General features: G+C 42.3%; 1 protein-coding gene across 1 annotated transcript in view; it reads left to right on the top strand.

The window, feature by feature from the left end:
• Positions 1 to 1,360: 1,360 nt before the first annotated feature.
• The window catches only part of JAZF1 (JAZF zinc finger 1), a 370,268-nt gene continuing 357,092 nt past the window's right edge, over positions 1,361 to 14,536 (top strand). Inside the window, exon 1 of the mRNA XM_037836962.1 lies at positions 1,361 to 1,617. Coding sequence (XP_037692890.1) covers positions 1,503 to 1,617 — 115 coding nt within the window. The 5' untranslated portion in view covers positions 1,361 to 1,502. The remainder of the gene's footprint in view (positions 1,618 to 14,536) is intronic.

Raw genomic sequence — 14,536 nt, 5'->3', positions numbered from 1 at the left:
TTTGCAGAGACAACTACTACATGGGTCTTTAAGTACCATGTATTTAACAGTATGAAAAGCCTTAATAATCCTATTATTAGAAATAACACTAGAGATGAATATAGTTTGTGGAGGGGGGGAATACTATTTCTCTATGTACCTGCACCAGAGGGTAAAAAATTTGCCCTAGGGAAAATGCTAAATTCAGAATACATGCCTTAATAAAAAAATGCATTGTTGGATCATAAACTGCTTATAATGTGTACTGGAAGATACTCTGGCCCTCACACCTACTGATTTTGTAGATATGCTCCTTAGGCACCCGGAAAAGTGCCATTGGAGAACACACACTTTACAGGTAAAAATATGAGTGCATTTGGAGGTGGGAGTGGGGGACAGGAAAAACTGATTTTTAGTAAAATGCTGGTTTTCAAGGAAGCTACCAAACTCAACTTTAGTGCTTAACTGTTCAACATTATGGTTTAAATGCTCATGGGATAGTGTAATCTTCATTGACTAGAGGAATATCTTGGCTTTTAAATGAGGAATAAAATAGGTCCCCTCACTTAGTTTCTCTCCTTCTAGACTTAACCAATGCCCTGTCCTTTGGGCTGAGGCAGCCTTGCCCACAGGGAGTCCCATGAGTTAATTCCCAGATTTGAGATTGGGTAGTGGTTGCATTTGGGGTGGTATAGTTTGGGGTAATAAAATGATTTTAGTGTTTTTTTAGTTTTTGTTTCCCAAAAGGAGCAGAGAGTATGTAAAACACAGGCAAACGCACTTGACAACCAAGCACTCTATTTTGAAATTTAAATAAAGCTTAGATTTTCTTCTGGCCTAGAGGGAAGCTTCATTAAAATCAATTAGTTCAAACCTCCAGAGAATATGGCTTTTTTTTTAAAAGAGGTTTAAAAAGTAAGGTGCACACAATTACCTTTTCTGGTTCCCCTGTGAATGTCAGTGTCACACCTAGACAGGTGGCCAAGTGCAAACAGATGTCCCTGTGAGGGACCTGGGAAACTCCCTGAATCCTAAGGCTGGGTGTATGTGTAATTAATACATATATATTACATGTCATATACATAACCAAGGAGGATCCAAACAAATTACATGGACTACAAACTGTGAAGGGCAGGCAGACTGAGATAAAGTTGGTGGCAGGCCCTCCCAGGTGAGGCCTCGGTCGGGGGAGCAGAGGTTGGGGCCGCACAGCTGTTGCCGCGCGCCCAGGTCCCTCCTCCCAGCTGCGGTGGCCTCACCCCCACCCCCTCCCCCTGCCGCTCGCGACGCCACCGCCGTCGCCGCGGCCGCCGCCTCCCCTCTGCCTCCCGGTTTCTGCTCGCTCTCCTTCCATCTCTCTCGCCCCCTCTGCCTCCGTCCCGTCCTCTCAGCTCCCCTCACCCCGCCTCTCTCCCCCTCCCCGAGCCCCTCCTCTCTTCACCCCACCCTGCCTCCCTCCCTCCCTCTGCCCGCCCGCCCGGCGCTCGCAGAGCCGACACCAGGGGGGCTCTCGATGTAGCACCATGACAGGCATCGCCGCCGCCTCCTTCTTCTCCAATACCTGCCGATTCGGGGGCTGCGGACTCCACTTCCCCACCCTGGCCGACCTCATCGAGCACATCGAGGACAACCACATCGGTAAATGGCCCGGGGGTGGACGGGGGTGCCCGGCGCTCGGAAACTCCTGCCCAGGAGAGAAGCCCCAGAATGGCCAGGGGTGGCAGAGAGCGAGGGAGGCGGCAGCGGGGCGGGGAGGGTGTGTGCGAGCCCGTGGGGTAGGGGGTGGCGGGATGCGGAGGAGCGAGGTGCCCGAAGGGGGCGGGGAGCAGGGCGTGTGTGGGGGAGGGGGCGGGCGCCCCAAGGTGCCGGCTTTGGGGGATTCCGAGAGGCGTGCGCGCCGCCTGCGAAGTGGTGGGAGTAAGGGGTACGCCGGGGCGGGGGCGACGCCGGAGGGCGGGAGGAGGGACCCGGCGGCGGGGAGATGCGGTGGCGGGGCCGGGCGCCGGGAAAGGAGGCGGGGGGGCGGAGGGCGCGGCGGGGACGGGCGCTGGGCGCTGGGCGCTGGGCAGGGTCGCGGAGTTAGTTGGCCCTGGTGGTCCGAGCGGCCCCAGGCGCCGGAGGCGGCGAGAGGCGGGCAGAGCACGCCGCCTGCCGCTTCCGCCCCGGCTCGAGCTGTCAGGGCTCCGCGGCGGCTGCAGCCGCTGGGAGGTGGGGAGGGGGGGCGGGGGTGGCTCCACCGCGGCAGCCATTCCGCTTCCTCCTCCCGCCGCCGCCGCCACTGCGTCCTGTCAGCACCGGTTGCTAGGTGTGGTGCGTCGGGAGGGGGCCAGCGCTGGCGGCCGCGGGCGGAGGATGGGGTTCTTGCCTTCTCCCCCAGCAGCGGCAGAGCTGGCGGACCTGGGCCGTGGACCCTTGGCGCCCGGTCCCTGCCCCGGCCTGGCGCGGACGCCGGGGAGCTGCGGGCTGAGGTTCCGGGTGCGCCTGTGGGCCGCGCCCAGAGCCCTGGGGCCGAGCTGCTCGGGAGGCCCCTGCAGCCGCCACCGCCGAAGAGATATTCCCTGGGGCCCACGACCGGGCATTTAAATGCGCCTCAGCTCTGCGATTTGCCTTTCAAATGGTGCTAGGCCGGAGGTGGCGTTGGCTGCGCCCAGGGATTCGCGGCGGCGGCCTGCGCAGCACCCCGGGCGCGGAGGACGCGGGGGTGGGTCGCCCCTCGGGGCGGGTGGTTTCCCTTCACACCAGTACGCCTGTGTCTTTCAACAAGTCTTTTAATTCGTAGAAGTCTTTGCATACATTTACACACGCCAGTCCGAAGCCCCTGGGAAGGGAGATGGGTCGGGCTCACCTGTCCCAGGCGATCCAGCCACCTGCCGAAGGTGTGGCTGCGCCTGCCAGTTGCCCTGTGTGGGCTGGAAGGCCGCGAGATGGCCCAACGGGGCTAATTCTGAGAACCAGTAAATTGCCCCAGAAAGTCATATCCAAGTGAATGCTATGGATCCAGCCGTATGGATGCAGCTCACGTTTCAACAAAGTTAAGAGAGTAAATCATGACTGCTGTATATTTATGCACGAATACAATCAGGCACTCTTATGTTCCTTTGCTTAATATAATGCTTTCTTTTTGCACACAGTGGGTACTTAATAAGCATTGAATGCTAGCTTGAAATGGGATTTGATGAGCCATCCGGAAAGGGAAAGCATAACTGAAAATGTCTGCAAAATGTCTTTGAAAACATAATCCTCACGGTTAATTGGCCAGGTTTGGGAAACTTTAAAGTTTTAGAACATCCGTGGAACAGCTTATTCCATCTCTTCTAATAAAGGTGTGACTGAAGAGATAGGCGAGTTTTGGTGAAGAAGTTTAATGGTGTAAAAATTTGCTGATTCATATCATGATTGAATAGTCGTAACTGAAAAGGCTTGAAAGGATAAATCAGGTTATCATGGTGGCTAGTTTAAAATAATGCTAAAATTCCAGTAATGCAGTAATGCAAAGTCTCAGTAGAATTTTTTTTAGTTCAAGTTCCTCCCTCTACTTCTCATCAGCCAATATTATGTAGAAAATAATAAATACTTTCTGAGCTAGGAAAGGCTGTCCATTGCATACATATCCCATCCATTCTCCCTAACAGTTATTTTAGGATAAACTATAATTTATGTGAGGTGAGTAATAATTTTGCCCCATTGCCTGCCTACTTTGGCTAGCTGGTTAAAAGAAAATCTAATTTACATTTATTAAAATATGCTAAAGACAGTTAGCCTTCTTGAATTAAATCTTAGATAATTTGAAAACCAACTGTTGGTGAATCACAAGAGGTTTTTTTTTTTATGTTTTCAGAAATCATCTTTAGTATTGTTTGAACATATTTTTTTAAGAGGATTAAGGGTTCCATAAATTTCTAAAACTCAACTTTTAAATAATGGTATCTCACCCCCAAAGAGCTAGTGTTTTTCTTTTAATAATTAAAATATTGAAAAATTAAGTTTTTGACAATAACTATGGCTTAGGTGTACTGTACGGCAGGGTAAATTACTATAGTTTGGTGGAAAATAGTTTGAAACTAGCAAAATTTATGAAAGTGTTAAAATGAGCAAACACTTGATGAAATTCCCAGGGTAAAGTGTCTGACTTCTTAAACTATTACATGCTTAAGCGGAGGAGAGGCCCCTTACCTTCAGAGGCGGTCCCATATTCAGCAAGAAATAATCTTAGGAAGATTAAAAACAACCATATTAATACTGTCATATAAATATACTTTTAATGAAGAGACTTCAGTGAAAATTTACTATAAACCAAAGCATTTAGTGAATGTTCTATACATGTATTGATATATGGTATTTCTTGTTTGTGGTTCGGTCTACAATTTTTGGAAACAGATGGTTGTTTTTAATGAATTGCTTACTGATTGGGTGTCCTTGTTAGCTAGGGCCACATTAAAAAGATGCATGAAGAGACTTCTAAGAGAGGGATGTTAAATTAAAGTTGCCTTTAATTTATTCAAAAATGTTGTTATTTAGCAATCATAAGAGTGTTAGAGATATGCTTAGGTGATAGTTCCATCTTGAGGGACTTTCCGGCTTACTATCATTTAACCACTAGTCAAAATCTTTAAGCAGTAATGAAATAAAAGATTTATGGGACTGTGACGTATTTCTTGCTTGACAGATTTTTCGAGGCCTGTAGTTTTCACTATAGTGGTATTGTTGAGTTAAGTGCATTAAGTTTAGGGTAATTGTCTTGGTATCTTGTACACGGACACTTAGTGCTTGTTTTTAACCATTTTTCTGTTATTATGAGGAGCAAGGGTTTGGGGCTTCATAGCCAAAGGAAAAGTGATTTTCCCTGTCCTCTGTTTTAGCTAATTTCTTTCCTCTTGGAAGAGTTCTGTGCCTGTTTGCCAGTTTTCTTCCTTGCATTGTACTGCTTGCCCAGTGCTAGAGCATCTGTCTGAACCTGAATATACAAGTAAAACCCTCCTCTGTTTAAATTGCCTAGAAACCCCGCACTGTGAAGTACTTCTCCATCAGTTCACTATCAGTTCATTTGTAGCCCTGGCTGTTTCCTGGAGACGGGAAAAATTGATCAGGATTTGCTTGCTTCTTACAGTGAATAGATACTTGAGGTTATAGGAGCACTCCTGACATACACATCCTAGATTAAAGCAGTAGCTAGGAATCACAGGCACACCGAGAGCACTAAATTTAGCACTGCTGAACATGTCACAGACTCATGAAATGCTTGCTGTGTCCCCACATCCCAATGCTATGAAACCATTTGGCTTTTGATCTCATGAAGACAACTTGAATCATATATACCTGGTTGATTATTTGATATATTTGTAAAAGCACCTCTGCTTTTTGAATTTATGTAACAGTATATATTGAGCACCTGCTTTGTGCCAGGCATTGTTCTAGGTACTTGGCATTTATTGGTAAACAAAACAGAGATCTCAGCCTTTGAGGAACTTATATTCTAGTGGAGGGAACTAGACAGTAACCAGTAAGCATAAAAAGTATATTATCTAGTATATTGTAGGGTGGTTAGTGCTATGGAAAAGAATAGAGCAGGGTAAGAGGGTTGGGGGGGATGGAATGTTGGAATTTTAAATAGATTGGTCAGGATAGGCCTCATTGAGAAGCTAACATATGAGCCAAACCGTGAAGAGGTGAGGGAATTAGTCATGTAGGGAGCAGTGCATTCCAGGCAGAGGGAACAGACAGTGCAAAGGCCCCAAAACAAGACCTTGCCTCTTGATTTGAAACACAGGCCATATTGCTCTCCGGGAATCTGACCCAATTTTTTTATTCTCATCCATGTTTGTGATAGTGCTGAACTAGCAGGTCATATAGAACTTTCCCCAGATTTTAGGAGCCTCAGCTTGCTAGTGTTGATTCAGATTTTCCACAGGGGTCCCTCTTGAGTGATGGAGTCTTGTTCACTAATAGTGGCTTGCAGTAGCTGTGATTTAGTGGTTCTTGGTCCCAATTGTCAGCAAGTTCTTGGGAGTCTCCACTTTTTGTTAGTTTCCTCATCTCCAAAACCTAGGTAATAAATCCATGCTTCTTCATTTCATAGGGTAGTTTTATAAAGCATCTAATTAATGAAGTTGTAAGCTTCTGGAAAGAAAAATAAGGTAGTTACAATCAATAAGGCTTACTCTTTACACTTTGATTCCAATGATGATTTAGTAAATGTCTGCTTTTCTTCCCAATTCATTTAGCCATTTTTAATATCTTCTCAAAGAAGCATCATAGTATACTAAATAGATAGGTTGTACAATATATAGTAGGTCTTTATTCCCATTGTACAGGCAGCAAACTGAGGCCCAGAAAGGTTAAGTAACTTGTCTAAGTTTCCATGACTGGTAAGTGTGAGTTGGGATTTGAAGACAGGTATGCAGAGATGGGTCTCTGCCAAACTGCCAAACTGGGGAAGAACTAGGTGGTGTCCTGCCCCCACGTTTGGTCTCCTTTGGAAAGCAACTCTGAATAACGGTCATTTGAGAGGCAGCATAGTGGACCCAGCTTGCTTGAGTTTGAACATACCCCTGCCATCTGCCAGCCATGTGACCATGGGCAAATTACTTAACCACATTGTGCCTTGGTTTCCTTCTCTGTATAAGCGGGATAATAACAACATCTGCCTCACTGAGTGGTTAATGGGGATTAAATGAGCTGAGGTATGCTTTCATCTACAGTATTAAATTATCTGTGTCATCCAGTTTCTTGCCATTTTATGTATTAACTAAATAAGTATGTTTGTAATATTACTATGAAAGTCTACATTAGAGGTAAACATAATGTGGCTTGTATCCACCTAGTCATGGTGCTGGTTAGGGCATTTTACAACCGTGTCAAATTGTCAGGCCCTTCCTGGGACAGATTGAGAATGGGAAGCAGGAGACCCCTCAAAAGTCCAGCATTGGGGTTGCCGCCTCTGACCACTTTTTCTTCTTTGTGGCCAGAGGCACTTTAAATGCTGGCAGAGACTCTTGCCACTGTGGACTGAGAAAATGGTGTCAAGACCAGAGGTTTCCAACATGGCCTTTCTTTGCGGCCTCTATTTATTTGAAAAAAACCCAGGACTTAAAAAAACAGCCACTGTGCTTGGATCTATTGGCACCTTCCACTGAGGGCATTTCCTGTGGGCAGAAGGAATGACTGACTGACTGAATGAATGAAAGGCTTGTCACTGCCAGCCCAGCTCTCTGCCTACACCCTGTGGCTTGGAGGCAGGATCCCCCTGTTAAGCCTTTCCATGGTTCAGGAGAAGGTTCTAGGTACAAAGCCAGGGGAGTTTTAAATGCACACATATTCATGCCTTCACACACATATACCACACACACAAACATACCACATACCCCATACATACACAGTGTAGGAGAACCCTAAATCTGAAATTTCACAGCAGTCCCTGAAACACTGTCTTCGGTAGTTTTTCTGTTTGCCCGTTTCTCGCCTGTAGACAGTCAGATCACGCTATAAAATATTTGTAGTGAACACTCTCTCATAAGTTTCACAAGCTTCCAGTTGTTTCCCTTGGTGTACATGTTTTCTGATGTGTGACTGAAATGTACATGCAGAAAAACTGCCTGCAACCGACTGGGTTGACAAAAGCCCCATATTCTTTGGAAAATGGTTTCCTTAAGAACATGTATATTTTGGAAATGTCTCCCACCTTGACAGTTACAGAAATGCAAACTGACAGCTGTTTTCAGAAAACCCCTTGATGACAGGGAGAAAGCCTTGAGGCTGAAGCAGGCTGGTGACACTTGATGAGAGGGGTTTCCTAGGACTTTTTGAAGCCAGAGGCCTTGTGTTTTAGAGTGAGGTCTAAGAGATGTGAGAAAATGCTACTGAAACCCTTTAAAAATCCTTTTTTTTTTTTTTTTTTTAACTTTTGCCTCTGGGACAGGAACTGCACCTCACATTTCCTTATGTTTCTCTTCCACCCCATCCTTACCAACTGCCCTTAGATCTTGGTGGTACAGACAATGTCCTGGGCACTTACTGGGTTGCATATATACAAAATTGTTTCATGAGCTGGGTAATGGATTTGTTCCATATTGACTTGGCTGAAGTGTCAAGTAGTAAATGTTCCTGCAGAATCTGAATATCAGGAACTGTACATGTCGTAAATTTATTATATGTTTGTTTAAAAAATGCCTTTCATTTAATATGCTATATCAGTTTAAAGAAAATTTAGAATGCAAGTCATCTTGTAGTTCTGTATTTTCCTCATGCAATAAAACTGGAATGTTTCCGCCTATTATTTCACCTATTATTTTAAAGCCCAGCCACAAACAGAGACCAGATTAATGGATTTTCTCCTTATGGATGAAGACTTCCCAATGATTTTGTCTCAAAGTGACTCTTCTTGGATCACTAACTACAGACCCACTGCCCAGCACCAGAGAACGTTGATAGTTCCCTTGCCTGGCTTAGCCATTAGCTTCCTAAAGAAAGCATGTTCATTGTCAGCCAGACTACATCGTGACTTTTATCCTGGGATAGATCTCCTTGAGGGGACAGGTCTTGAACGATGTTAATAACACTGTGAACTTACTCTTTCTTTAGTTTCATAAACATACCCTGACATGTACACCTATCACATATATGTATATGTATGTATATGCATATATGTATATATGTATGTATGTTTATGCAGTCGATTCTTGTCATTCCTGGTGATTATGTTCTATAAAGTTGCTGCAAACATTGAATTAGCAAATATTCAAATACACGGTTAGGTTCCTGTGAGCCTCTGGAATCTTCAACTAACTGATTAATACATAACCTTGTTTTATGTGTTTTTCTGTTTAAAGACCTCATTTAATATATATTGATGATTCATTAACATTGGATTCTTAATGGTCAACAGCACTATAACTCATACCTGAATGAAGCTTATCTAACATACATATTTTCTCCATAAGGCACATCACAGCCTTCTTGTGCTTAGGAGCACTAAATAGCACTTCAGCACAAAGCTTAGAGGCCATTTTAAACAGGGAAATCATCAAGAAAAAAGCACAAAAATGTGAAAATCTTGGCACTAAGTATACCACAATAAAGACACATGTTTGTAATATGGGAGTTGAAACAAGAAAGCAGAGTGTCACCTTGTTCGACTTAAACTGGTAACATGGGTATTGGGCAGCTCAGAGTTGTTGTCACCCCTGTGCATATCTGTGAATGACTATGAAAGCATGGTGAGTATTGATTTGGGGGTTGCAAATAAATTTTAGCAATAGGTGAATTTGCAAATATGGAATCCACGGATAATGAAAATCGACTGTATGTATATTTATATATACATATGTGTCTATATACACAAATGTGTATATATATATATATATACACATATATACATATTTATATTCTACATGCACACACAGGCACACACCCTTTATCCAAGTGTGTGTTGGACACACATTTTTTTGTTTTCATTTTTTTTTTTACCACATACATTTTTGAATTTTTCTTATATACCAGTACATAGGATACAAATAGGTGTAAGATTTCCTGTCTCCAAGGAGTTTCAATGTATTTGGGGAGACCAGACATGTACAGACTGAGATAAATGATGAATAATAATAGGGACCACAGAGGCAGATTTATTGGGATGCTAATGAAGTTCAAGCCTCAGGGCCCCTCACATTTAGTACCATTTTTCATGCACTGCTAGGGCCCTGCCCAGCCCTTTCCAAAGCCCTGGAGGAGCGGTAACAGTATATGCCACAGTGCATTCACGGGATCATTTGTTATAAAATTTGCAAAAGTAAGGTATTTAAATGGTAATCAGTTAACATTTTCCTTTTCCACTCTGACTTTTCCTCTAACATTTTTTCTTGAGTTTGCTGGCATTGAAATTGAGTGTATATTTGAAATATAGCTAAGGGGAAGTTGAATTGGAGAGACATTTAGTTTGGGTTTAGTGGGATGTGTTTATATAGTTCACAGTCATCTCTGCATTGAGTTGCATTTTGCTAGCCATTCTAGTGGCTTCCCAGGAGCACTGTCCACTGCACCAAGTCACCTGTGGCCCTTACACAAAGGTTCGGGGTCAGAGGTCGTTTTGCAGCATGATTATGTATTATGGCATCTTCCAGGGAATATTCTTTGAAATATATAGAGACAGAAGCTAGTCTGTGGAAAATTCTGATTTGTTAGGTGTGTAAAATTGAAAGTGGAGGAGTCCTTTCTTATCTAAGTGTAGTCAAAATGGAAGTTCTATTAGAAATATATTCAATAATGTAAATATATAATTATAAATGCACCATGGTTGATTTTTTTTTTCTTTTTTTTTTGGGAATTCTGTGTTTAAGCTTCTTGCTAATTTGACATGAACGTATACGCTAACACCAAAAATATTGATAGCAAACTGGTTAAGAGTGTCATCAATACAAAGTATATTTAAGTTTAGTTAATACACAAGAAAACTTGAAGTGCCTTGAATTCTTATGGTTCATATGTGAAAGAAAGTGTTAGGGGTGTTTACAAATTGGACGACAATCCTAAAAATGTATATGACATTACCAATGAAGAGTTATGGGCTGAAAGTAACTTTTCTGAATTTCAATCATTAAAAATAAATTTTGATCACCCAGTCTTGAAAAAAAGATTGATTTATCTTTTCAGCCTGTAGAAAATATTAATATTAAATTGTCATATGAGAAGTGATCAAAAAGTAGGTAGCCCTAAAGAAGTATTTATAGCAGTGTGTCAGGTGGTTAATACATATACTGGGTTCTTTTTCTGGATTTTGTGATGTTTTGGTATTGTCAGCTATCTAAATTTTGTATTTTGTTGTGATTCCTCAATCTAAATAAATAATCACTTCCCTGAGCATTTTGTATTTATAAGGTTGAATTTTTTCATAAAGAGAGCCTCAAAGCTGTAGACCCCACAAAACTTGGTCCACTCTTTGATACCAGTTAGGGAGCCATTACTATGTGTGGAAGACGTGCTATCTCACAGTATCTGACTCATTTTCATAGCAACCCAAGAAGGAAGCATTACCTTCTTCCTAGAAGCACTGCCTTCCAATTTGGAATTGAATATGCTACTGTATTGGTTAAATGCCCTATCTAAGTAACTGTGAACTAGAGTATTTGTTTATTTTGGTAAGTTCGTAGCATAGAAATAGTTTCCTTCAGGACTGAAAGCCTCTTCTACCTCAGTAAATATTATCATTTTTAATTGATCCTTCCCTCCTCATCCTGCACCTCCCTCCTCCCTGCCAGGGTAAGCGTGTACCAGATGGTGTGGTAACCACCCCTGCACCGGGCCTGTCCCTGAGACTCCACTCATTCTTTGAGGGCAGGGTCTTGGTCACCTCCCTGTCCACTTCCTCAAGAAGTGTTTTCAGAAATGAAATGAAAATAAAAATCAAGAAGTACTTTGGGCTATGAAAAGCACATCTTTGAAACTAGTCTTCTCTAAAGGTGTGCACATATAAATAGGAGGGGTACATCCCTTTATGTGCTTATATGTATATGTTTATGGTGTACACGCAAGTACTAGCCACGCAGTAAGCCCAGATTTTAGTTTGTATTGGGGAAATTTGAAGAAGACATTGGTTTCTTTTTAAAGAGAATTGAAAAGAAAATTGATTTCTTTATTTTCAGAATTGGGAATAGAACTTTCTTAGTCCTGTTTCAAGGTGAGTACATTTTGAAGCTTAGTTGAATTATTTCTTGCCTTACCTACTATGTCTAGTTGCCTAAAACATTACAGTGCCTAAGCAGAACCAGGACAAAAATCTTTCTTGCTTCCTGCCACATCTTCTTTGCTAGCGGTGTTTGGTATAAAGGAGGTTGTGGTCAGGGGGAGGGAGAAGCTTGGACTTGGAAACTGGATAGAACTAGATTTTGAACCCTGATTTTTAACTTTGAGCGTTTCCAATTTGGGCAGCTCTGATGGTCATGTTATTTGTATAAAATAGTAACAATAGCTACTGTTTATTAAGTGCCTGTTACCGACATGTCAGGCACTGTCTAGTTGCTCTCTATGCATTTGCCTAACTGGAAGAGCACAGTGTTAGTGCTGTTCGACTCAGGAGGAAACCAGGACACAGTCCAGATAACCAGCTAAAAGCACACAGTCAGTAACACACACAGTGGAACGCAGGTGGGCTTTGCTCGTGGGTGTCCCAAATACCTTAGTACTTGGTCCTTATAGCCTCAGGTGTGACCCATTACAAAATGTTTGCATTTTAATAAAAGGCTCTTGTTTACCCAAGTTTCTTAAATACTTAAAGGATTGATTTCCAATGGGAGCAATTTAGATGGTTGGAAAATATTTTGTTGCCTTCCTCCTCATAGAAATGTTTGAAGGCTTTTGAAGAAAATGTTTACATAGGTGGGGAGGTCTGTGAGCATCCCTTCATCACAGTAATGGCAATGAAACAATACTTTGGCAATTCTAAAATGGTTATAATTCCTGAATTGTCTAAAGGTGCCAATCAGTTTTCTCTACCTCACTGAGATTTATATATGTGGGGGTTAGGGGCTCTTGACAAAACCTAACAATGTGCACACACATAAACTTCTCTTTTACTTTAGAATCTCAAAATTAAAATAATCTCTTTGTGTTCCTGTACTTTATTTTCACAATTTGTTTGAATCAAAGATCCATAATGGGACCCAGCAACGAACACTGAATTAAGAACTGAACTGCAGATTGCTCTCAGCATATGTTGGCACCCTCCCTGCGGGACACTTCACTGGTGGCATCCATAGAGAGAAGGCACTCTTCTGGTCATGTCACTCCATCACCAGACTGTGAATGGGTTTAAGATAGAGGCACCCTTTTTCTTACCTAACTCATTCAGTAGAACCCTCTCAAAGGCTAATTTAGCTGTATGATTCTCAATATATGTCATAATGACATAAGTAACAGCAAAAATAAGGAACTGTACACCATGGTAGTAAACATAAATAAACAAAAATTATCTGCATGCTTCCTCAGGTATTAAGCATCAAATGTAGGAAATGGATTCCTTGAAGTTTTTTGTAAGCTCAAAAAAATTATGTTATGGAAAGTCTTTCCCTCAAAAGTTCCAGCTTAACTTTTCCTAGGCCTCTCTTGTTTCCTTGTGTTTTCTTTTCTTCGGTCTAGATTCATAAGGGTTGGGGCTAACTTTACCTCACTTAGGAATCTGACAGCCTGGTGCACTGTGGACTAAAACACTTATTCAGGACTCAGGTGGGCCACACAGGTGTTTCATAGGCCCCAAAAAATCTGTAGATAGTTTAAATTTTAGAGATATGCTGAGTAGATCTCTTGATGAGACGTTTCTGACACTAGACATCTGGAGTTTGGCACCAACTCAACCAAATGTGTGACTTAAACTAATGTGTCTCAATAGTCTGCCTGGGTTGGAAACTCCCTTTTATATTTTGGCTTCACTTCAGCACTTTTAGGGGCCCACACCAAAATATTTGCTGTTAAAATACACAAACATCGGACAGAAAATTTGATCAGGAGATGTTAGGTTATATGTGTGCTTCATTTCAGGTATAAGACCAAAAAATAATATTTTGTCAGTCCCTGAGATGTTGGCATCTTAAGCATTTATCTAACGTATATTGTATATTAATGAATATGATCCTCATCTCTGGCTTGTGGAAATCAGTCTTCTTGGTTTGCAAGCCACACCCTGTATTTCAGTAGCATTTACACTAGTAGTTTTCAACACTGGTTGCCTTCAGAATCACTTGGTTCACCCTGGAAAAAAAAAGGATGCCCAGACTCCACCGCCAGAATTTCTGATGCAGTTGACCTGGGGTGGTCTGGTTTTACAGTCAATTCTGATGTGTTGTCAGGGTTGGCAACCCATTGATTTACACTAATGAAATAACTAGCATTGTGAAGGTTGTAGCTTTTTAAAAAGGAATCAGACTTTTAAAGAGGTGTGACCTTTTGGGGTTTTAGTCCTATAGGCATAGTTTGCTGGAGGCAGGCATTTGATACAGAGGAAGTTTGAAGATGTGATACTATTCCAGGTATATATAGTTAGAGCAGAAATGCTCAAACTGGGGAGCTTGTGGCCCAGGGGTCTCAAACTCAAACGCCTTTAGGACACAATGTGTGAGTGAAGTGACCAAGTCCCGTATGTAATTGAGGGTGGTGGCAAACTCTAGCAAACTGGAGAGCACTTGCTTTGCTTCTAAAGGGTATTAGCTACTTGGCTCTAGCCCAGCACTTCCATGTTGGGGCACAGGCTAGCTGTTGCTTGTCCTTTATGATGATGATGATGATTATGATTATTATTATTATTATTACTGCTACTATTATTTGAGAGAGAGAAGCTAGAAATTAAGATTTTTATGTGAAATCTATTTTTAAATGTTGGCAACTAATACAAATGCTTTGAAAACACGTGCAAGACAATTACTCCACCCACTGAATCCCTGTATTTAATAAAATAAATTCATGGTAGGTCATGTGCTTCAGTGAAGCACATATGAATGGTGATTATGCAGAATAAACTTTAGACCATTATTCCGAGCAAAGAAGCTATGCAAACTACAGAATACGTAATAGAAAGAAT

Source organism: Choloepus didactylus, chromosome 5 (assembly GCF_015220235.1).
Source record: "Choloepus didactylus isolate mChoDid1 chromosome 5, mChoDid1.pri, whole genome shotgun sequence".
Classification (NCBI taxonomy): Eukaryota; Metazoa; Chordata; class Mammalia; order Pilosa; family Megalonychidae; genus Choloepus; species Choloepus didactylus.
Note: the sequence above shows the minus strand (reverse complement) of the source record. Positions and strands in the feature narration are given on the sequence as shown.